The sequence below is a fragment of the Phycodurus eques genome, chromosome 8 (genome assembly GCF_024500275.1).
Source record: "Phycodurus eques isolate BA_2022a chromosome 8, UOR_Pequ_1.1, whole genome shotgun sequence".
Taxonomy (NCBI): domain Eukaryota; kingdom Metazoa; phylum Chordata; class Actinopteri; order Syngnathiformes; family Syngnathidae; genus Phycodurus; species Phycodurus eques.
Genome location: NC_084532.1, coordinates 10,629,885 through 10,655,585, shown reverse-complemented (window position 1 = coordinate 10,655,585; position 25,701 = coordinate 10,629,885). Strand labels below are relative to the sequence as shown.

Genomic DNA, 25,701 nt, shown 5'->3' with positions numbered 1-25,701 from the left:
TTTTTTTTTTTTTGCATGGTCCAAATGAGAGTTGAAGGACAAGAGTCATCGACTTTACCACTGCAAGTCTGTTGAAAGGAAGCAAATATAATGACTGTTTACATAACACAGTACTTGAATAGTATACTGCATTTCAGGTGTGTGTTATTGTCTAGTTCATTTGTCTAACTGTTCTCTGCATTTTGTGAAGAACAGAATATGTATTTGAGAGCTGACAAAAATCATTGCAGTCCATCTTGAGGGAAGATAATTTTTAGACAAAATGAGCCTTCATCACGCCTGGAAAACTCTTGAAATGCTAGCACTGCATGATTACTAAGGGGGTTGATTTTTCCACAGACTCATTTTGCAAACTCCATGCAAAACACATCTTGAGTTTTCCAAGCAGTCGGTACGTGTATTTTGCATACCTACCAAATATTTGGAGACTAAGCCTGTCTGTGAACTGTTCAACTCTTGAGTGCAACAAATTTTATGTGCTTGTTTGAGAATAACTCCCATCCATCTTGGACAGCTATCTTTAATACCAAATCAATTATTAATGCGGGCGCTGAAAAGGTGACGTATGCATAGCTAGCTCAGTGAGATCAACACTAATGGGCTCAGAGTAAGACGGCTCAATAATTCATAGGCTATTAATCTAATAATGGCATCAGAAATAAGACCCCTTACGCAGACCTGCACAGACATCCACCCAGCAAGAAAGCTCTTCACATTTGGACCATGTAGCACCACCACGGAGCAATCTGGAATTCCCCAAAAGCAACTCTTTGCTTCAAGTCAAGCTGCTCGTTTTGAAAGTCAAATTTCACGACATGGTGCAATGCTCTTTTTGCGGTGCAAATGTTTAAGTCTTTCCAAATGAATTGAAAGGATGCATAGGGAGGCTTACATGTCTTCCACTAATATACTGCCTGTTGAGCTGAAATGGAAGATTTGTAGGGTGTTAGGACAAATGACGGCGAAACAAACACATACAAACTTAAAGGGTTAAAATACAGTAGTGGTTTGGTCCAGGGTCTAAATGTCTGTCAATACAAACAATATTTCCATGCTGTATCACTTTTAAAGGATGATGACTTCAAATGCAGACAGTGTCAACAATAAAGATGATTACTGACAAATCCTAATCACACTGAGCACTTACTTGAGACGCTAGGGCAGACTCTGGCTCCACTTTGGTGTTTGCTTCCATGCAGTTCTTATTCAATGGCTCTAATTGGGCTTTACAGTCAACGGACCTAAAGTAGTGCAGAAGTAGCTGAAATAAGTACTTACAATCCAAGTTATTGTTGGACATAAAACACTCTATTTGTCTATACTAAATCTACACAAAGGACCGTATGTGGTTATGTCTTCAAACATACAGTATAAACACCTAATATAAAAAGCAACACTAATTGCTATACTATGGACAGTTTGGTAAGTATTGGGAGATAAACTTTTTTTTTTTCAATTAAATTCCTTTGCAGTCTAACAGAAGTGTCAAAAGTATTCATGTCCATTACTCAAGTTGAAGGACAGATATTAGGGTTTCAGAAGACTTCTGTAGAAGTAGGAGTATTAACTCAAGCTTTTTACTCAAGTAAAAGTGTAAAAGCAATGGTTTCAAAACTACTTAAAATATAAAATTAAAAGTAATGCAAGGGGGGGAAAATCCATTAAGCGCAGGGCATTTGAAAGGAGTTGTTTTGGCATTCTACCATTTTGAAAAATTCTTCTAGGCAAGACCATGGATGCACAAGGGTTGGCCAGACAAAATATTTTCCTCATGCTAGCTACGCACTCTAGGTGGAACAGCCCAAGATGTGGGCATTCTCTGGCGCTACGCATGATTCTCCTGTGGACCTAAGCACTTTTCCTCTTCCGTACTCCAAAGGATAGCACCCTGTTAAGGTGAAACATCATATTGCACATTTTCATCAACTTGACGACTAACTTCACTTGTTTATTTCCTATTCAAAGTGTGCAAGATTTTCGAAATGGTTTTCTGTGACATTCACGTCTCAGGAAAACATCACTCTCCGGGAATTACAGGTAGCCTCAGACTTCAATGAGTCACGCTTCATCGACATTTGCACGCACATTCGGCGCTTCTGCACGATGGGTGTGTCAGAATGATAATGTGTGGACCTTGAAGGTGCGCAAGCCAGGCGCGTAAAAAACAGGCTTACACATGAACAAGAGAATATGGTACGTAGAGGAACACTGAATGAAAGGGGGACAGACTCTGACACTTGAAACACCAAGCAGTGCCTTCCGTGAGTAACCCTATACAGCCATGACATCACGCTGGTTCCACCATTTTGACACGGCTTTCAAATGCATCGCGGTATACAAACACTCGTCCGCATAATTCTTGACCTAACTTTATATCCTGCATGGATCTTTCCCCCTGATGTATTACTCTGCCACATATCAGTGTCCAGGACAATGCTTACCACAGAAATTCATTCGAAGAGTTTCTTGATGAACGCCGTCTCTCCAGTTTCCACTTCCTGTTACCGTTTCTCTCAGGGTTGGGGTTCAACTCTTCCCATTTATCCAACGGTGAACCAATAATAGCTGCACACAAAGATAAGCATCAATAAAACTACAAAGCAGATTGAACTGGCATAAGAGGCAACCAAAGTAAAGGTTTTGTTGTTGCAATTAACTGCATGGCTTAAAGTATGCCGGCGTTGTGCCGGATATCCGGCGTATGGGTTTGTCAAAAACAAAAAAGCTCACAACATGCGATCGAGCGTGGCAGATAGAGGTGTCCGTACGCTGTAAAAACATCTACCATACTGCTTGTAATTGTATGGTTATCTTATAGTTCCCTCTTGCTGCTACTGAGGCCAGTATAGTTCACTTGAGTTTTTCCTCCAAGTGGGGAAACGGCGCTGCTTGCTGCAGGCTCACAGACAGGCTGACCAGCTTTCACGTGCGGGGAGCCGAGCAGCCACAAGCCTCGATCGATCGATCGGTAAAGAGAAGCCTGCAGAAGGCTGGGGGAGTCTAACCTCGTCCGCAGGTTATAACCGCGAGGTACGTTTAGCTGGTTGGCTTGCTAGCACAAGCCGAGTGATCCACCGTTACGCTGTCACACTTTGGTTATGTGGGCCGGTCATCGCTGGCAGTGCTGTTGTCAAAGGCAAACACAGTCGTACCGGGTTTTTCACATCCACATGAAGTCAAGTATTGTACTTAAGTAAAATCCCTGACATAGAAATACCCTATTTAAATACACCCTAGGCATGTTTTTTGTTGCATTCATGGCACTTAAATGTTTTGAAAGGTCTATAAACACACATAAAACAATACAATCACATTTAAACGTGAGGCATATGTAACAAAAATATTGTACAAACAGTATAAAAAAAATGGAGTAACAAGTTACTGTAATGGTAACCCCCTCCACCGCCTGGATTTTTCTCACTTTAAGCCATGTAAATGTAATTTTGGACTGTGAAACCACTAATGGTCTAAAAGATTAAACAAGGTGCAAAAAATAAAAATCTAAAAATAACAGCTCTAAAAATAACATTTATCAATAGTTCAAACATTGTTTTTTTTTCTTGAAATAACATGCTTATCTTATGCTTTCTTGCCATGAATTATTCACTCCACTGCTGTTTAACATTGCCTAATTAGTTCCCAGTGAACGCTTTGTTGCTCTGAAAGGGTTTGACTGTTTCCTTATATTGTTTGCACGGCGTCCATACCGGACTCTAGTGATGCCCTCTCTGGTGTCCGCATGCTCTGTTCCACCTCCACCTGGATCAGCTCTGTCTCGGCAGTCTTTTTCCTGTGCGGACTGTTCTGCTTGTCTCTCCTGGCCGAACGAGGACTCTTCCTGTCTTTGTTCTTCCTGTGCTCACTTGGCTCACTGAGGTCCAGTAGGTCCAATGTTGATGACAGAACTGCCAAACCCCCCCCCCAAAAACAAAACACTTTATTGGCGCGTTCACACTGTGTAAATCTAGATTTGTTTTGGCTCTTTTATGATTTCCAACCTGGCTTTGATGGGAATGTGATGCCCAGATGGGAAAAAAAGCACAAATAATTTCATATTTTCCCATGACGCGCATGAACTGCCAAATGCAGACTGCAATATTTTGTCACTGTTAAATGGGGTTTATGAAAAGTGCTCATCCCATCCTGAACGCAGTTGCGTTTTGTCTAAAAAAATATTTAAGTTGCACAGGCCAAAACAAATATAGATTCTTTATGAAGCTTCACAACTGAAAAACCTGCCTTGTCATGTCCCAGGTTTTCATGCTGATACCAGGCAGCAGTCATAGGGCAGGCTGAATGATAACTGAGGCCACTGTAAAAACACTTGGCTGTTGGAATGACTAACTAGGGGCAAACAGTGTTGTGCCCCTAGACAAAGAGCCAGCAGAAACAGGAACTCAGGTAGTCACAGACTCTGGTAATTGTTTGAAAACAGCAATAAAGCAACTGAACTGACTATTCTGTATTATATATAACATAAACATTGGAAAGAGATGTCCTGAAAGGACAGTGCCAGTGTCATAAACCACATCCTAATATTTGCATTCATATAACTGTGCAAGTAATTTGGCCAATAAAACATTTTCTGACGTAATCAGTCACAGTAACGCATCTAATTTTCACTGAACACATTTTTATGATTAATATATCAAACCTTTAATGGGAAAAAAACTATGTGGGGAAATTTACATATTCTCTCACCTAATAAATTCACTCTTTTGTTTTAATATTATTCATTTGACAAAATGAGCTTTGAGATGATGGACTATGTTGTCCTGAAATGAAATGTAGGCGATTCAGCACCTACATTTAATAATATGGCGTTGTTTGAAACAATCTAAATGGATGTCAGGCTTATGAGGAGGAGCATCTTTCTGTTTAATTGACTTTCATGATGCGTTTTATGACCCCAGGATTGAAGGCCGAAAACTTCTGTGTGTGATTTCTTTTCTTGTCTTCTTTTAATTTCAAATTGAATGCAACTTTTTGAAACATTGGATCATCACATATTTTTTGGTTGCAGAGTTTTAATAATCATAACTGCCAATACCTGACAGAAAAAAAAGAAATAAAAGTCACACTGGCAGTTTTTAATCTCTTTTACAATTTTCCTAATACAAGACTGTTTTGTATCATCAGTGCCATTCACATGTACTATACTGTCTCTTAATGGTTTCTTCTGATTGCTGTTAATTTTTATGCGTACATGTCCATACAGTGGGTGGTAACTCTTAAACTCACATTTATAGAATCTCAGTCAAATTCCCGGGTCCCTCGATGACTGTTTACCCTGTGTAACGGGAGCTCAAAGCTGCAGAATGATGACGGGATAATTGGCGTGCTGCTGTTTCATGATAACCAGCTGAGAGAGTTTGTTGACTGAAATCTGGGCGTAATCAGAGCGTTTGCATGTCGCCCGTGACTTGTGCTATTAAGATGACAAGCACAATTATAAATATGGGGGAGATGCGCTCATGGGGGGAGGTTGTCTGAAGAGATTTTAGCATAAAAAAAAAACCCACAAAGGCATTTATTACAAAGCAGGACTTTCAAAATGTGTTGACACCATTGAGCTGAAATTAATGAGACTGGCAAGACAATTGCTCAGACTAAGACTGAGCAAGACTGTTTTATTTATAAATCCAATTTTTTTCTTCGATTCTTATCCTGCTTGGAAGAATGCTATGGGTTGGGCTCAAATTAAACAAATAGATGTGTCCTTTGAGCATGAATATGGCTGTGTTTTTAAATGGTAATAAGATTGTTAATTTACAAAAATGGGGTTGCTGTACGATTTCTTTCCTCTCTGGATTGTTCACTGTGGACATTGGAGTCTTGTTATGTTCCTTACGAATAGAATATTCAGGCACAGCCAGGGTAGTGAGTGTGTCTTGTTTTGTGGCCTGAGGACCTCAGTCCTGCTTATTTGTGGACGATGTGGTCCTGATTGCTTAACCAAACTGTGACCTTCCGTGCTTGCTGGGACAGTTCACTGCTGAGCGTGTAGGTATACACCTCCATAACGAATGCCATGGTTCTCAGTGGGGAAGTGGGTGGATTGCCTCGTTCAGGACATCCATCTCTTGTTCATGGTCGTAGTTAAACTGTAGTCTATCCCATCTGACTGGGCAAAAGGCTGACTACAACCTGGATTGGTTGCACAGAGACACTCATATTCACACATACAATGCTGGCTGGATAAAAGTCAGCCGTTTGAACCATCCATCCATCCATCCATCCATCCATCTTCTGAGCCGCTTCTCCTCACTAGGGTCGCGGGCGTGCTGGAGCCTAACCCAGCTATCATAGGGGAGGAGGTGGGGTACACCCTGAACATACAAACAATCAACCATTCGCACTCACATTCACACCTACGGGCAATTTAGAGTCTTCAATTAACCTACCATGCATTTTTTTTGGGATGTGGGAGGAAACCGGAGAAAACCCACACAGGCACAGGGAGAACATGCAAACTCCACACAGGCGGGCCGAGGATTGAACCCCGGTCCTCAGCACTGTGAGGCAGACGTAATAACCAATTTTCTAACCAGTCGTCCACCGTTCCGCCCGTTTGAACCAGTAGACAATCAATAACCTCCTTCACTGCCCTTTTCTGTGTAGTAAGTGAGTGCAATTGAAAATTAGATTATCTCCACCCAGCATGTAGGCAAGAGGCCCTTTATTGACTCTTTGTTAGTGATCAGGATTACGCATAAACGTCATCGCCAATTTTTGGTGAAACTTTGTGGAAGGTTGGCACATGTACTGAGGAAGAACACAATTACAATTTTGCACAAATCCTGACAAAAATGCAGTTATTGAAGTCATAAATAAACATTTCGCCCAATCGAGAGTCCTATCGGTCTAATCCTAATGTCTGGCGTGATTGTCCATAAACCGAATGTAGCCTGATAACTATATTTTGACATATTTTTAACCTCACACACCCATGAAACTAAACTTGAATTTTTTTCCAGTAGCAAAAACATAAATAAATAAAACCGTATGCAAGAGATCCACTTGTGGATTTGCATATATTTGAGCTTGTAATTAAAATTCCGCATTGATTTTCTTCGCTTGCTCAGTCCTGCTCAGCATTATTCACTGCTTCTTCAGTCAATCACATTGTATGACAGGCTGACAAAGGATCACACCTAAATCCACTGCACTGGCACGTACTCAAACTGTGGGGTGGGAGGAAACCAGTTTTGTATAATAGGATAGATCCAGGCTACATTTCATGGAACAAACCTTTACAGTTTGGAGCCCAAGATCTTTTTTTTTTTTTTTTTACATGAAGAAAGACTTGGCTTCAAACTGCTGTACATTCCATGAGCACTATTGATATTAGGCCTAAAGCACTGCCAACAGGCGCTACTTCAGGTGTTTGAGAGCCAGAAGCTGAGTGTTTCCCACAGTATCGTCAATGTAATTAATGGTTAGTTTGAATACAATACATAATGTGGTATATAAGATGCAAGATGGGAGAACTACAACTGAGTGCCCTTCCTGCGTGACATTGTGTTTAATATTTGGGACAGCAAACCCAAAAAACTGCTCTGGGGGAGGACAGTACCAAACAATTGTCAATTGCAGATGGAAGGAAATTCAGACTTACAAGGAGTTTTCTTATAGGTTACTAGCGCTAAGTCAGCCCAGAATTACATTGCTGAATAGACAATATGACCTGATAATTTTTGTTTCTGGCATTTCAAAAATGTTTACATGAGTGAAAAAGATGGGTTGTTACCCTTGGCTCTGATTTTGCCTGCGTCTCCTTGACATGGTTATGCACAGCACTGCTGTTTGCACCTACCTTTTATATACGGTATTTAAAGATGCAAAATTACAATTTGTCTCAGGTTTGATGAATCACATCTCCAAATCTGCAAAATTAACTGTTTAGCAATTTAGTGCATTTGGCAGATGAAATTCTGTTGGCAGATTAGCTTCCGCATCTCTTAGTGTGAACAATCAAGTTGCACACATTTTCGGGTGACACACCCACAGACAATTAGGGAAGTGGGGATCGATGGCAAGCGCCTTGTGGCAACCATGGGGCCTGGCCGGGCACAGCCATGGGTCAGGTGCTGTGTGAGGTGGGTGGCGGTCAAAGGCAATGCTCAGCTACAGTACCTGGCTCTAGGGATGTGGAATGTCACCACTCTGGCAGGAAAAGAGCCTGAGTTGGTGTGTGAGGTCAAGAAATTCCGACTGGACATAGTTTGGCTCACCACAACACATAGCTCAGGCTGCGGTACCAGTTTTCTCAAGAGGGGTTGGACTCTCTTCCACTCTGGCCCGGTGCCTGTATGTCGGGGTTCACCCCAGTAGACGAGAGGGTAGACACCCTCTGCCTTCAGGTGGGAGGACGGGTCCTAAATGTTGTTTGTGCTTATGCAGGAAACAGCAGCTCAGAGTGCCCACACTTTAGGGTGTGCTGGAGAGCACTCCCGCTTCGGACTCTCTTGTTCTGCTGGGGGACTTCAGCGCTCACGTGGGCAATGACAGTGAGACCTGGAAGGGTGTGATTGGGAAGAATTATGGAGGGTCAGTATTACATCTCTGCTTTTTGCAGATGATGTGGTTCTGATGGCTGCATCCAACTGTGATCTTCAACTCTCATTGGAGCAGTTTGCAGCAGAGTGTGAAGCGGCTGGGATGAAAATCAGCACCTACAAATCTGAGACCATGGTGCTCAGTTGGAAAAGGGTGGAGTGGCCTCTCTGGGTTGAGGAAGAGCCCCAAGTGGAGGAGTTCAAGTATCTCTGGGTCTTGTTCATGAGTGAGGGAAGAATGGAGCAGGAGATTGACAGGTGGATCGGTGCAGCGACTGCAGTGATGCGGACTCTGTATCGGCCTATCGTGCTGAAGAAGGAGCTGAACCAAAAGGCAAAGCTCTCAATTTCTATTTCCTACCCTCACCGATGGTCACGAGCTGTGGGCCGTGACCGAAAGAACAAGATCGTGGATACAAGCAGCCGAAATGATTTCCTCTGCAGGGTGTCCGGGCTCTCCCTTAGAGATAGGGTGAGAAGCTTGTTCATCCGGGAGGGGCTCAGAGTCGAACCGCTGCTCCTCTGAATAGAAGGGAGGCAGATGAGGTGGTTTGGGCATTTGGTTAGGATGCCCTCCCGGACGCCTCGCTAGCGAGGTGTTACAGGCACGTCCCACTGGGGGGAGGCCCCAGGGATGACCCAGGACACGCTGGAGAGACAGGGTGGCCTGGGAAGGCCTCAGGATCCCCCCGGAAGATACGGACGAAGTGGCTGGAAAGAGGGAAGTCTGGACGTCCCTACTGAAGCTTCTTCTACCGCAATCCGACCTCGGATAAGCGGATAGAAATGGATGAATGAATAATAATAATAATAATAATAATGATGATATGTATGTATGTAATATGGGTGATGTACGCATCACACACTCTATCACATTCAGCACTTGATCCATTTTAAACTGCATATTTGGACATAATTTGTTAAAGGAAATATATTAAACAAGCAGTTTAGTCTGATTACCTTTTAAAAAAATAAAATAAAAATGACTGTTGTTTGTTGTACCTGCTGTGTTGGAGGTCACTGGGCGGGAAAGCTCATCACACTTGGTCTCGCAGAGGAAATCGTCAATTGATGGGCTCAGAAGCGGGCGACTCTCTTGTTGCTCACTCACTAGCTGGAACAGCAAAATACAAAATAGATTTGAATCCAAAATCCAGAATGCTGTATTTTTGACTAGAGTTGAAAAGTAACATTTTACATGATAAAATTGCTGGGTAATCATTTGGTGTAGAAAATGGATGGAGCTGTGTCAAATCTGCAGGATGTGTCCCAAACAATAACCCAACATATCTCCCCATACCATAAAAATGCTAATCATTTTGTCCTTGTGATACAACAATCTTCCAGTGCAAATGTAGAATGCTTCCAATTCATTGCTTCTGTCTTGAAGCTTGGACGCTCCAAGGCTGAATCAGTGCTTCAGAATTTTGGAGCTAAGAGCCAATTGTGTCGTGGAGGAAAGGTAAGCGCTGGTCTCAGCTTGTGTGTTTGGCAGAAAGGAAATTTGACACTTGCTATTGTAGTTCTGAGGGCTGTATTTGCATGTGGAATTTTAATGAAATGTAAAAAAGCCGTAGCCATTTTAGATGATGCATAATACTGTGGATGGTTTTATGCGCATTTTTGGTACTTGGCAAACAAAGTGAAAATGAAAATAAATCGAGAGAATGGGTCATTACTTTGTTCCATATGAGTTTTTGCTGTGCTGCAAAAAGCCCACGTGGCACAGGTAATCTGACATTGTGCTGTGTTGAAAAAAAACGACTCTGTCTCACAGATGTTGCCGACACATTGTGATAAAATACATTTACAAAGGGGTTTTGTGCTCTTTGTTTATTGACTAATAGAAAGTTTGTTTGGCTAATCATTTAATTGAATATGGCCGCAGGTTAAGGTGTTAATGATTAAATATTGACCTTTTATTGAGGCAATGAATCATTCCAAAGTGTATCAGCTTTAATTAAATGTTATTTTATCTCTAATAAACCAACAGCCACATAATGAGTGGGGTAGTATTAATGTGGTACTCCAAAGTCTTTCCAGCTTTTTAGTTAAGGAAAAATGAAAAATGAATGTGGGTTGGAGGGGCATCAGCAAAACTAATTGTCTTTATGTGTGGTAGCAACAGCTCAGCTCCCCAAGCTGCAGTCTATTTATTCTGGTTAATTTAAACTCACTCCGAATCTGTACTGTTAGTTGGCTCCTTGAGAGTAGACATGGGTGAAAAAAGCAGTTGCAAATCAACAACTTAATAAGCTATGTTGTTTAACCACTTTTGCTGCACCCTCCATCTCTTTAAACAGCTCTTCCATAAAGTGTCTGCATTTTAGGGAGGATTTGTTCCTTTAGTACTCGCCATAACCTCAGATGTGTTTATATTTTAACATTTGTTCCTCAATAATAAACAAATAATACAAGTAGAAGTAATCCGTTCGGAGCTCAAAATGACCTCCTTTAAAGAGACAATATGCAGTTTTTCTCAAACTGCTTGAAATATTTGAATGCAGCCTCATTTCAGTCCCCGTCCCCTTGTGTCTCGGCCTAAAGAAATGCCCCCAGATCACCAAACTTAGACAGCAAAAAAGACCAAGGAAGAGACCGGTTCGTCACCCTCGCCTGGCTCGAGGTCGGCCGAGTGTGTGCAGTGTTACATGAAATGTTATCGGTTGGATGTTGTATTTTTTGGAAGGTACAATCAATGAAAAGTACAACATCGATGATCAACTTACCTGGCGAATTGGTGAAAATGTGACAAACGCAGTGGTTTTCTAAGTTCAGCCATGCAGCCGTCCGTGTATAAGACACACACCACCGGTTATAAATCTTTACCTATGATTTGAAGAAGAAAGCTGTCGAATTTCTTCTTTTTAACGTTTGTTGGTAACCGGAGTTAAATCATCCAGCCAAGAAACTATAATAGTCTACTCTGTGGTACATCACCGCGAGCCTCTGCGTGCATAGTGGGTGTGTGCAAATGATTGACTGACTATTTGTCATGCCTCCTGTCCCTATACTCTCTGATTGGCTATTCTTGTCCTGTTGTGCCCAGTGGTAAAATAATAATAATAAATGCATTAGATGGGGCCAGGGAGGGGTGATTTTTCAAAAGATCATTTTAATAATATTCTACTGTCAGGTCATTTTGACAGTTTTAACAAACGGGATATGACAAAAAGTGTTTATTTTTTTTAAATATGTTTTTTTCTAACTGCAATCTCTCCCTTTAAATGTACAGGGTTTGAAGAAACAGAAGGGAGACTTGTTAAAGTCAAATTCATGGCTCATTAATCGTACAAGTGTAAAAGAAAGTTGACAGATGTATATTTAAACTCAAACTTAACTGAAAACTCTCTCCATCCATAAACTCTACATACGACGCTAGTAGTCATTGGTTGTGAAGGTACTGTGGCATTAAGAGCACCTGTGTATTGCTCTGGGCGATGCCTCAGGCAGTACGTTTCCCTACTCAGTCAAAACCAACTTGTATGTCAACAATTCATACTGCTCAGAAAAATAACAGTCAAAGAAATAAGTTTAAATGTTGCACTTTTCAAAGTGTCTACCTGTGTTAAAAAGAACAAAACGCATTGGGTATTCAGGGTGAAGAGCAAGATTTATTAACAATGCAAATGCTATTCATAAATGCACATGTTTGCAGTAGAAGTGTAAATGATAATCAGAGAAACATCTGTCAGTGAATACCAATTTTTGTGGTACTTGCAAAGTGTCTTCTTGGGACATGTACATGAGAGTAACTGTCAGCCGTTAAAACCTGGGCCCACCTTTATATCACCTTTTAGTGTCCTGGAATGATGGACGACCTAGGACGTTTTTTCCCCTCCTTTTTGTCACGGGGAATGTAAATACAATACGTCTGTATATGCCTCTCTGTGTATTGTCATTTCCTGCAGAGTGATGTTTACATTACGTACAGTGTTGTGAATGACTGAAGGTCAGCGCTGTCAAAAAAGCCACATGAAGACATTTCCATCCCACAATCACTGTCTACTGTATGCATCTGTCTGCCTGCCTGTTTGAATGTCTATACTAGCAGGGGTGTCAAACATTTTTTTCCACAGGCCACATTATTGATACAGTGTCCCTGAGAGGGCCGTTATGACAGTGAAACCATATAAACGGTTCATTGCCAGATCATTGTATTCTACATAAAAAGTGATGGCTAACTAGTTTTCAAATCAGAAGTCAAGGATAATAATTTGTTCAACTATTGTTCAGGTTACTGTAAAAAGGGTTTGGGTAGAAAAAAAATGCTTGCAATATCTTATTACATATTACTATGTGAAATTATGGTAGAGATTTTAGCAAGAATGATGGAAGTTGACGCAAATGATTTGCTTTCGCTGGCCATATAAAATTATGTGGCCGGCCAGATGGTGCCCCTATGCTGCGAGTTTAACATGACTGCTATTTGGTTTTATTACAAGTAGTTATGAGGCCGAGTACGAGCGTGTGAGAACTGAATGTCAGGAGAATATCAAACATTCGGCCAACATTCTCTCGCTGGCTGCCAAGCCAAGTGGCACATTCGCATCTAAGGGCAATTTCGAGTATTCAATTAACCTACCCTGCATGTCTTTGGGATGTGGGAGGAAACCGGAGTGTCCGGAGAAAACCCACACAGGCACGGGGAGAAAATGCAAACTCCACACAGGCGGGGAGATTTGAACCCCGGTCCCCAGAACTGTGAGGCCGATGTGCTAACCAGTCGTCCACCGTGCCGCCTATCTCGAACATTTTTAGTTGCGAGCCACATTGTAGTTGCGGTTTCCCTCAGAAAGCCGGTATGACTTTGAAACCATACAAATGTTTAGTCGCCTCATCATATTATTACATTCGTTCATGGTTTCATTTTCCTTCCTGCTTATCCTCACTAGGCTCACGGGCGTGCTGGAGCCTATATCAGCTATCTTCGAGCGAGAGGCAGGGTAGACCCTGAACTGGTCGCCAGCCACTCGCAGGGGAGGCTGGATTTGAACCCGGCTCCTCAGAACTGTGAGACAGATGTGCTAATCAGTCTCCACCGTGCCGCCCATATTATTACATTTACACAAAAAATTGATGTATAACTACAAGTTTTGAAAACAGATTAGGGGATAATAATTTTTTTTAATAAATTTAGAATTGTGGAAATTGATAGGCATGATTTGCTTTCGCAGGCCATATAAAATGATGTGACTGTCATGAACGGAACAGAGGATAGGACCCAAAAATGCCCGACTCCAAAACAAATGGACAGTTTCAAAAAGAGAGGTTTAATATACGGGCAGAGGTCAGTACACAGACAGGCAATCCAAAAAATGCAACAGTATCCAAAAACGGGAGGCAAAAAGGCGAGGTCGATAATCGGAACAAGGTCTTGTCTTACTGTGAGTCTGTGACGTGGAAACAAGGAATGCTGGAACGCGACGACAAAGTACAACGAACTGGCGACAAGAAAGAATGAGACATGAGGTTAAATGCAAGGGGTAATTAGGGTGAACGAGGCACAGGTGGTGAAGATGCTCTCAGGAGCAGGTGTGTACGAGACAGGGGGAAAGCAACAACCGGAACACACACGCATGACAGTGACGGGAACACATGTGAAGGTCAAATGATGCCAAATTTCAGCATCACATAAATTACTGTGACACCTTTGCACTGCAGTTCTGTGAAAATAAATACCTCATTGAAAAATATTTTAAGACGTTGAATATATTTCAGTCAAAAGCTTTACTTTAAAAGTGGTTGGTTTGGTGTACTGCCACAAATTGTATTTTTATGTAGAAATTGACAAAGGATGCATAACTGAATGGTGCACGCTCACTGAACTTTGAATAGCTGTTATTTATGGATTTTTAAGCAAGCCACAAATATTGTGGTCTGGCCCACTTGAGATTAAATTGAAGTGAATTTGGCCCGCAAACTAAAATGAGTTTCACACTCCTGGTTTATACTATGTTCCACATGACGTCATACTGTTCCTGTATTTAATGGAAAATGAAGCCAGAACATGCTTTACTGCACCAAACTGAACCACGGTGACCTTGACTCAAATGTAACACTTGGTGGCAAACATGGCTTAAATGTTTTTGTGTGTTTCAGGTCTTGATGTGTGGCCAGTTTTAAAAGGTGTTTACAGACTTGTCTTTGCCTCCTCCTAAACATCCATAAAATGGTGATGGAGGACTGTCCATTTTAATCTGGGGAGTTGCTTTGTGCCCTTGTTACTGGCAGGTAGCATACAAACACCAACTATAAATTGGAAACACCTCACTAGCGTTACAGGGAGGTTAAGATTTACTATTGATGCATTTACACTATATGTTCCACACATATTGAGGATTGACAATAAAATACCAAAGCATACCATCTCTTTGTGTCGCTATTGCAAAGCACCTTAAATATCTGTCTACAACTGCTTTAAGGAGTAATCTAGTAAATTATGCAATGGAAAACATACTAATTGTGTCGCTTGGGCTTTACTCAAGAGATCTTTCAGATGTTACTGTCAAGGGAATGGCATAAATTTGCCAGAAGCTCCAAGGTGAGCTTGGAATAGGTTACATAAAGGAAAACTTAAGTGAAGAAGTAAAGTTATTGGGTGCAACCTGGAGCCTTTTACAGCCAGTTTGATTCAGTTGTTTTATCTTCAGCTTGTATTTAATTATTCAGTTTTTAATTGGCTCGGATTCAGTCATCTTTAAACTCCAGTGGATTGTAGCCATCCTAAGTATTCTTTTTACCCCTTTACACAACTTAATAGGATTTATCGCCCACTTTACACTAATTTTGCATATTTTTCGTAACCAGCATTGTAACTAATTATCAGGATTTTTCGGACTGAAAATCCCTGAGCAGCAACACAGCTCAGCTGGCGACCCAGACACCCGCTGCTGTGACCTTTTTAGATGTCTGTTGGCCTAGTTCATATATTACTGATATACACAGTGCACCCAAGTCTCCAATGCTTTAAAGCTTGTAGAAATCAAGGAATTCATTTCGGGGGGGAAAAATACCTTAAATATTGTACATATTTTGGACATCGACCCATCATAATGCCTGACATCAGTGGGCGTCAAGAGAGAGAATTTGGGCCAGTGTCAAAGGAACTGGAAGTTACGGTGATGTAAACCAACAGAAGAAGACTCTGGAGATGTCAAAGAACCTTTGTTTTAAATTGAGCATGTGTTCTCTCTTCTGATCAAAATTAGCAAAACCTGATTGTGGGATGTCTGTAAATTATTATCTTGAGTGATTATCCTGTGGTTTGGTGTGTGTCAAGAATGATTTTTCTCTCACAGACTGCTCGGAAAACAGTCAGGGCATCGTCGTAAATATTGAACCTATTCAATATTGATGATCGCAAATCCTTTTGTGTGTGGTCAACACTGAGCTTGGCCGAGCTACGGATAGCAACATGAAATGGAATAATAGCCAGTGAGTAAGTGACCTGAAATAGAGGAGCAACCTGTTGTTTTGAGTGTTTGTATGACGTGTCATTCACCACAATAAAAATGACAGGGAGAAGAGTTTGCCACCACAAGCAAGTTACCAGTTAAGCTAACAGTTAACTTAGCTTCTTCTATCAATTCTTCTTCTCCTATTCTTCCATCTTCTTTGTATTTCTTGCAGTTTGGGACACCCTGTGTCACTACACAGGTCAGTCTTAATACAATGACAGACCTCTGGTACGGGGAAGGAGATTCACAGTTGTTGGTGGAGATATGGTTATCTTTGTGATGTGCTGTGTTGGTCAGCTTGCGTACACCCCACACAAGTGCACTAAGCACACACCTTGATTCTTCCTTGTCATGTTTGGTGTCTGGCACACTTATCATTGGTTAAGATGTTGATAATAGGTGTTTGTGTACCCCAAATAAGGCAGTGGCTAAGTGTCATGATAGTAAGAGAGGATTGCCAGTCCATGATTGAATTGTGTTGGTATTGTAGCTATGTTTAGCATTGTCAATATTTTTTATCTTGGTACGTTTTTTGCTTCCCTTTTTTATTTTGGTTCAATTCCTATTGACTTGTGTTGAATGTGGTTAGCTGGTTAGCTACCATATGTGTCATGATCTGTGCCCTACAGTTGCTCTGTGACGCGTGGCTAGTGCCCTGTGCCTCTTTTTCCCCCCTCTGTCTCCAGCGCTATTCACCTCCTCGCCTGCGCACCTTGTTCCAATCAGCACTCATCATAGCCTGCACTTAAGTCTGCCTGTTCCTGTGTTCCAACGCCAGCGTATTCTCACTCCTACGCGGTACACCGTCCGACTCTTTGCTCACGATATTAAGAACAGATTCCCTGATATCCGTGCCTGAACTTACTCCATTTTTCCTCCTGCTCCAGTGCCCTCTTGTGTCTGTTGCCACGACGCTCGATCCAACCACACTGCCAAGCTCACTCACCTGCTCACGCTCCAGTCTCCCGCACGCTCCCTGCTCCTACGGACCACCATAACGCCTTGGAATCCTTGACCTCGCGCTTCACCCTAATAAACCCCTTCCAACTGCTTCTTCAGTCTTAGTCTGCTTTTGGGTCCATTCCAATACCGTTTGGTACAAACCGTAACAGAATAGTCTGGCCACTATGAACACAGCAACTCCGGAAGCATTGAGGGAAGCGCTTGTCCACCAAGGTGCCCACATCAGCCGACAGGATAAGATTCTTCAGCAAATCATGGACTATATTAATACCCTCACACAGCAACTATCCCTCATTTACGTAAGGAAAGCACATCTTCCTCATCCTTCAAATCCGGCCTCCGATGTGTGGAGTTTGCATGTTCTCCCTATGCCTGCGTAGGTTTTTTCTGGGTACTCCGGTTTCCTCTCACATCCCAAAAACATGGATGGTAGGTTAATTGAAGATTAAATTGCGTGAATGTGACAGCGAATGGTTGTTTGTTTATATGTGCCCAGTGATTGACTGGTGACCAGTTCAGGGCGCCTCTCGCCCAGAGCCAGCTGGGATAGGCATGAGCACACTCGCGACCCTAGTATGGATAAGCAGTACGGAAAATGAATGGATGGATAGATACACACTTTCCATATATCATTGTCTAAAATAAATAGCTTGGGTTCCAAGATAGACCCGTGCGGGACACCACAGGTAATGTTCAAGCACATTCATTTATGGTTAACGATTTGGACTAACTGTTTCCTATTAGCATTATAACTTTGTAATCAGGTGAGTGGAACCCCTCTGACACAATACCTCTCCATTTTGTTTTAGCCAGATCCCATGATTAATCCTGTCAAAAGCTTTCTTTATGTCAATGAAACCACCCACTGCATATTTTCTTTTATCAATGCATCCTATTGTCTCTTCCACTAGCTCTATTAGAGCCATGAAAGTAGATCTAGATGATCTAAAACCATACTGACTATCACTTAGTAGGTTATGTTTATTACTCAAATTATCTAGTCTTTGCACAAATAATTTATCCAGTATCTGTCTTTGCTGTTTTGTTACTCCAGTTGCTATTTTGCTATAAGTTAGCAAACCGCCTGTTAGTATGTTGACATTTAATACATTTTCATTATAAATGGCATGCGAGTACAGGGCAAGATGTAAAATCCGTATCAATGACCTCACCACTTTCTCTACTCAGGTTTCTATCTTGCTATATGTTAGCATATCAACTGTTAGGATGTTAGAGTTTTAGAATTCAGTGACAATTTTAGTGGCAATAACCAAAATAATCATGTGAAATTTTGAGACATGAATATCTATGTCTGTTCAGATTTTCCAAAATTGTGTTTACTGTTTATTAATTTTTAATTTTAAAGTGTTAAATGTGAATTGTTTTTCATCAAATCCACAGACAGTGAAACATTTGAATCGGTTATCAGAGCGGCTCAGTGCACTCAATCCAAACTAGGGTTGGGAAACTGACAATTCCATTATTTTTAAAATACACTTCGAGTCCAATGATAAATGAACAACCAGGTTATCCATAGGGTTCTTAGCTATATTGCTCAGCTTTAAATGATAGTTGAAGTCAAACTACATGCTTCCACAAAAAGAGGCTATCAATTAATCAATGTATTTTTATTTGACATCACGTCAGTATAATTCAAAATTTAATGGTAAATGTAGCCCTCGTATTTGACACTGTTCAACATGTTCATTCATTTTTTTCAACGTTGTCAGACATTTCTTTATATATAAAAAAATAAAATAAAATAAAATTATCATTTGGTTTTGGCTCTTTGCTCTTCATCTAATCAAAGTGAGATTAGTAGTGGAGGACCATTTTTGATAAAACCATGTGTCACAACATGTACCTGATAGGGGTTGAATCGATAAGTTGATGCATCGGCTTTACCACTCCGCAATGGTGGTTAAAGCTTGGAGTCGACTAATCGCCAATCGTGTGTTCTGGCATTAACTACAGGAACGCCTTAAGGAAATCAACAGGTGGTGGGTTCGCGCAGCAATCTAACAGCGGTGCCTCAAGGGTATGAAAATATTTCACTAAAAATGAGATCGGTAGCACTGTCACTTGTAATATATGCAAGTCTGTCCTCAAATATAATAAATGCATGTCCATCTGAGAAGGCCCCTGCTAATGCTAGCTGACAAAGAGCTTTAAATCCTCACACAGGCCATTAGCAAATTCACCAAATGCCCTCCTGTAACAGTGAAAAGATAGTCGATGAACTTTAGTGTAGCCTTCGACGATAAGCAGTGGTGGATCAATAACCTATTTATTGTGAGAATGAATATTTAATGTTGCCAAAAACATCCAACTAGAGATTCTATCACCCGTCAGCCTTAATCTGACACAGGCACGCCTATCGTCTTCCTCCTTCCAGTGACTCCACCACCTGATTCACTCATCCAGTCAGAAATCACAGATACTTTTGTGGTTTCATAGAGAGTTGTTTCTTATGAAAACAACAAAAAAGAAATCCAAGTTACAGAAATGCAGGTTTGCTACAAAACGTTGCAAAGCATTCCGTCCAGCTGTATTGTATTATTGTAAATTATTATGATATATTACAGTATATTGTATACTGTGGTTAGTCGCAATCGTGTTACATGAATTGATGTTAGAGTTTTACCATGTCTGACTGTCTGCTAGACAATGAAGGTATTGGAATGTGAACAGATGAGTGAGTATCTGAATGTGATTGATAATTAAGTCAGGGGGCGGGGCCTGTGCAAACAGTGATGACAGAGAGAGTAAATGAGTGAGCTGTGTGTTTGGCGGCGCACACAGCGAGTTGACGACTGAAAAAGATATTAATAACATAATTGATTCATGAAGGTCAACTAGATTATCATCACCTTAGCGTTGACCACAAGAAATCTGAAGTCGTTCAACCCCTACTACAAATTCAAAGTTGCTATTAAGTGCGCAACTGCCCATCCTTAGCCACAATATCTACAGTATTTGAGGTTGGTGTATTGATACTGTACTGTTAAAAATAATGATGCTCTGTATTTAGTTTTTGTTGAAAATGACTGTTTCTGTATATACGTACAACAGTCATAAGCAAAACAAAAATAAAAGCTTTGTGATTTCATCTGTACAACCAACACAGGAGGATATTTCACTTGGAGGCAGCAGGTGTTCTGAAATGATTCTGCCCACCTTGGTAGTCACCGTGAGGAGGGGCTTCCCTTCTGATGACGCCTTACTTGGTATCTCCTTCAGGACCATGGCAACAGTCTTATCTGCAGCCCTAGAGTCTTTGCCCTACAACAGTAAAATCAACAATGACTTGTGTCAGGACAGTTCAATGACAACTCAATGCTTTGCCCTCATCCAGGGCGTCTTACATAAAAGACTTTATGTTATAATGATGGAAATACTACAGTATGTGAGGCTCTCAACTGTAACAAGACATCCACAAGACTATGACGATGAAAAGTCATTGAACAACAATGTGTTGACTTGAGACTGATAAGCATGATCATTCACAGTACTTAACGCTACTATGATGGTGGGTTATCACATGGAGATAACTGATTTTGTATTGACAGATGAGGATGCTTGGCTTCAGTGTGGCTTTGTGGTGTGTGTAATGTTGGCCATCACTCAATGTGGTGATAAGCCACCATGTTTACACACCGGCTTCGCCAGCAACATTTCGTACCAGAGGAAAGCAGCGCAGTAACAAGCAAACAGCTCATTTGGATTGCTAACTTAGGACTCACAACAGAAGGCATTTAATAACTAAAATTTTCTGACACTAAATATTGGCTCAACAAACAACAAGATCGTCTGGTAATCAGTACAGTACAGTGACAAACCACACTTCTTAAAGAAGTGTACCTGATCCAAACTCAAGTTCTGATACAATGATGTACACATCTTATTATTAGACCAATATAACAATTGACAAAAATATTGAATTGTTACGTGCACTAGGGCATAGTCACGCTGGAACAGAAAGGGGCTTTCCCTAAAACTGTTCCCACAAAATTCTGAAGCAGATCATTGTACAAAATGTTTAAATTAAGATTCAGGGGGAACTAAGAAGTCTAGACCAACCCCTGATTGATTGATGGATTAATATTACTTCAACGGTTCATGCTTAATTAAAGCAATACCTTTAAAACACCACTCAGTGACAGTACACCAGAACACATTCTTGTTCTCCAGTATGTCTGTCAGGCGTGTTGTAAGGGTGAATAGTTAAGTACTGGTTTACTGTTTTTAAAATAAGAAAGAGCGTTAATGTTACTATATCGTTAATAAAGGTTTTATGACGCGACAGTTGAGTTCAAACTAATTCATCCATCCATCATCATAATTTTCTGTACCGCTTATCCTCACTAGGGTCGCGGGCGTGTTGAAGCCCATCTCAGCTGACTCTGGGTGAGAGGCAGGGTACACCCTGAACTGGTCGCCAGCCAATCGCAGGGCACATATAAAGAAAGAACCATTCGCACTAACATTCACACCTATGGGCAATTTTGAGTCTTCAGTTAACCTACCATGCATGTTTTTGTGATGTGGGAAGAAACCGGAGTAACCGGCGAAAACGGAGAGAACGTGGTAACCCTCAACACAGGCAAGGCCGCATTTGAACCCGGGTCCCCAGAACTGTGAGGGAGATGTGCTAACCAGTTGCCCACCGTGCCACTAAATCACTTTACAGTATTTGTTAAAGGGGAAAATGTTTTGATAGAACTACAGTGGTGTCTTGAGATACACCTGACCTGACATAAACGTTTTTCGAAATACGAGCCGTCATTTCATTCTTTTGCTTGAATTTTTTACGAGCTGTGGAATGCGATACCTCATCAATGTTATAATTACTTGATCTCAGCGCTCCCTGTGATACCATTTGTCATAACATACTACTAAAAATATAATTGTTGAAATGTTTGCAGATTTATTAATTAATTAATTATTACCACCGTGCCGCTATATCTATCTATCTATATATATCTATATATCTATCTATCTATCTATCTATATATATATATATATATATATATATATATATATATAATTAATTAATTATTTATTACCATTGTGCTGCTCTATATATATCCATTTTCAACACCGCTTATCCTCGTTAGGGTCGCGGGGCGCTGGAGCCTATCCCAGCTGACTTCGGGTGAAAGGCGGACTACACCCTGAACCGATCACCAGTCAGTCGCAGGGCACATATAGACACGGACAACCATACGCACTCACATTCATACCGTCACTGAGTGGGAACTGAATCCACTGAACATTTTTGCTGTTCCTGAGAAACAAGCGTAAGACCAGTGATAACAATTAAAATGTTAGTGAAAGAGTTGACCTAGCCATTCTTCATGCTCTCTAGTGCTATTTTTCTAAAAATATATTCTATATTCTGTTTGTTGTTTTTGGGGAAGGCTGTAATGGATTAATGGCATTTCCGTTCATTTCAATGGGGAAAAGATGATGAAAGATGATTTGAGATACGAGTGATTTAAAAAATGTTTGTTGTTTTGGGAGGAGGCTGTAATGAATTAATGGCATTTCCGTTCATTTCAATGGCGAAAGTCGATTTGAGATACGAGTGTTTTGAAGTTACCAGGGTGGTCGCAGAACAACTTAAACTCATCTGAAGGCACCACTGCATTTTAAAACGGACTGTGCTTGACTTTGGAGGCTCCACTTTAGTGTGTATTTTTAAAGACCTACATTATGTCAAAGTGTGCCAATGCCCCACCATCTGCAGCTTATTTAAAAGCAGCAATCTTTGTCGAGTTAAATGTAATAGCTGCAAGGCCACCTGAAATAACTGTAGAAGTTTCAAATGTACAAGGTGTGATTGATTTTTGGCTGCTTATTTTCTCAATGTTCACCTCAACTTTTTGATCACAGTACATTTCGGTGCTCCTTGACTTTGAATTTGCCCACAGCCAAGAGTTGCCTCTATTGGCACTGTAGCAGTTAAGACTCACAGATGTTCACTTGAGACTCAGACCTCCGCAGGCCATTAAATTTGCTCTCCAGTCAGGGACAAAGCTTCTGTTTGAAGTGTCCTTAAGCAGGAAGCCCTAATGGCTCGAAAGTGCGGATCATCCTAAAAAAAAAATACATTTATATATATATATATATATATATATATATATATATATATATATATATATATATATATATATATATATATATTAGCCTGATGTTGATTTGCCAGCTATATAGACTGTTTCTTCAACAGTACGGACTGATCCAATTATTCTATTGTTGAATAGTCTTGTCCAAAGTTTGCATAATACGATTAAATGCAAATAAAATCTCTTTTTATGTACCCTGATGTCCATTCATTGCTCGTCAGGGCTTTCTCAGTATAAAAATAATCTCCAACCACAAAAATGTTATGCTACTAGAGTGGTGCATTGAAGTTCGGAGTCAACACCATAAAAGATACAATTAGGAGTTTGAACAAAATTTAAGTGAAACATACTGCACGCCCATCCATCCATCCATCTTCTGAGCCGCTTCTTCTCACAAGGGTCGCGGGTGTGCTGGAGCCTATCCAGGCCATCATTGGGCAAGAGGCGGGGTACACCCTGAACTGGTTGCCAGCCAATCGCAGGGCACATACAAACAACCAACCATTCGCACTCACATTCACACCTACGGGTAATTTAGAGTCTTCAATTAACCGCGATTGAACCCCGGTCTGTGAGGCAGACCCTCTAACCAGTCGGCCACCGTGCCGCCTGCTGCAGCGCCCCACCGTTAGCATTTTTTGGGCTGAACCGTCAACTTAGCATTTACACAAGCATTCAGTGCACCTCAGTGGTAGACCTTCCATCCATCCATCCATTTTCTGAGCCGCTTCTCCTCACTAGGGTCGCGGGCATGCTGGAGCCTATCCCAGCTGTCATTGGGCAGGAGGCGGGGTACACCCTGAACTGGTTGCCAGCCAATCGCAGAGCACATACAAACAAACAACCATTCGCACTCACAGTCACACCTATGGGCAATTTAGAGTCTCCAATTTATGCATGTTTTTGGGATGTGGGAGGAAACCGGAGTGCCCGGAGAAAACCCACGCAGGCACGGGGAGAACATGCAAACTCCACACAGTCGGGGCCGGGGATTGAACCCGGGTCCTTAGAACTGTGAGGCTGACGCTCTAACCAGTCGACCACCGTGCCGCCCAGTGGTAGACCTGTGCTCTGTATTTAAGTGTAGTGAACTGATATCTTTTGTTTGTAGAATTTGTGTGTTGGTTGTGTTGTGTCTTTAATGGGCGTAGCCTAGTGAATCACATCAGGAGCTGGAATCGGGTTAGCAGGTTAGTTTAGTTTGAGCGTCTGGGTGAGTTATGTCCTACAGCAGCTGCTTGTGAGTGTGTTCATTTTGCATATGTTTCACTGTTTGTCTCGTTCAATAAATGGCTAAAAGTGGATCGGTGGCGGAAAGCTTAATTTTTTTTCACTTCGCTCGAGTGACAGAATATCTGATGTTTGATGAAAGCAAAACAATCACTCAAGCGACGGCTTGTAAATCAGAAAAACGTGAATTGGGCAACTTGTAAGTCAAGGTATTACTGTACCTTTTTTTGTCAATATTTTGTTGATTAAGTGTTTCAGTATCATGGTACTGAGTTTTAGTTCCATTCGCATTACATGCAGTCAGAGTCTATAGTTATTCTCCTTCTATATTATCTTAAAGGGGTAGCTAGCTAAACTACCGACCTGAGACGTTTTTAGGTTATGAATGGTGTGCAATAGCAAGAGAATATAGCACAAGAATGCACCCTCAGTTACTGCTGTACTTATTCTTCTTCATTTGATTGTTTTATATTTATGGTATTTCCTGTAATGGTGACTTTACTACTGTGTTAGCGTAGGTCAGTGAGTGATAGACTTCAGAGTGTTATGACACATTTGGGTTATATTGCCGCTGTAAGAATGGTACTCCGTCATAAACCGAGGAACTCCTGTCGTGTAAATCTTTTAGAATTGCTCTGGCTCTCCAATATACAGTAACCTTACTGTACTGTTTAAGTACATTATATGGGCGCTAAAAGTATTTTGCCCTTCAACAATCACAACTTATTGGAAGTGATACATTACTGTTCCTTTTCGTAATTTTTTACCATCCATTCTCTTTTTATAATGCTTGTCTTAGTCAGGTCGTGGGTGAGCTGGAGTCTATCCCAGCGACAGTATGTTTGGCCAAGAGGTGGGGTACATATAGCCAAATAAACATTCACACTCACATTCAGACCTATGGACAATTTAGTCAATACAGAGTAGTGATTTGTGAATGAGTATGTAGAAAGAAATGTGCCCTGCGATTGGCTGGCAACCAGTTCGGGGTGTGCCCCGCCTCCTTCCCGATGGTGGCTGGGATGGGCTACGGTGCGCCCGCGACCCTAGTGAGGAGAAGCGGCTCAGAGGATGGATGGATGGAAACTACTTCATAGAGTGCTGCTTTCGGTGCAATTTCCTTGCGCATGCATCTCTCTCTCAAAGGGCTCGGCACCGTCTGCCCCCAGTGGACATGGCTGGCAAATGACATTTTTGGTTTGGCCTACAGAACAGTTATGATTGAGTTCTATGAAGTCTGTCTAGCAACACGTGACCTGACCAGAAAACACAATGCAAGCAATTTTGTTGATTTACATTTCTATCAATATTATATTGTATAATGTATCATCTGCGTGGTTCGAAACAGTGATTTTCATAGTG

At 41.3% G+C, this 25,701-nt stretch overlaps 1 protein-coding gene across 4 annotated transcripts in view; it reads right to left on the bottom strand.

Moving 5' to 3' along the window:
• Positions 1 to 25,701, bottom strand: part of pex5la (peroxisomal biogenesis factor 5-like a) — a 100,448-nt gene that overhangs the window by 25,372 nt on the left and 49,375 nt on the right. For 2 of the 4 annotated variants that reach the window (XM_061684223.1, XM_061684220.1), the window contains exons 2-7: positions 20,159 to 20,263; positions 9,561 to 9,672; positions 3,708 to 3,905; positions 2,442 to 2,565; positions 1,148 to 1,241; positions 893 to 922 (exon numbers count right to left, since the gene is read on the bottom strand). In XM_061684223.1, coding sequence (XP_061540207.1) covers positions 893 to 922; positions 1,148 to 1,241; positions 2,442 to 2,565; positions 3,708 to 3,905; positions 9,561 to 9,672; positions 20,159 to 20,263 — 663 coding nt within the window. The remainder of the gene's footprint in view (positions 1 to 892; positions 923 to 1,147; positions 1,242 to 2,441; positions 2,566 to 3,707; positions 3,906 to 9,560; positions 9,673 to 20,158; positions 20,264 to 25,701) is intronic. The other 2 variants (XM_061684222.1, XM_061684221.1) reach the window with 2 other exon arrangements.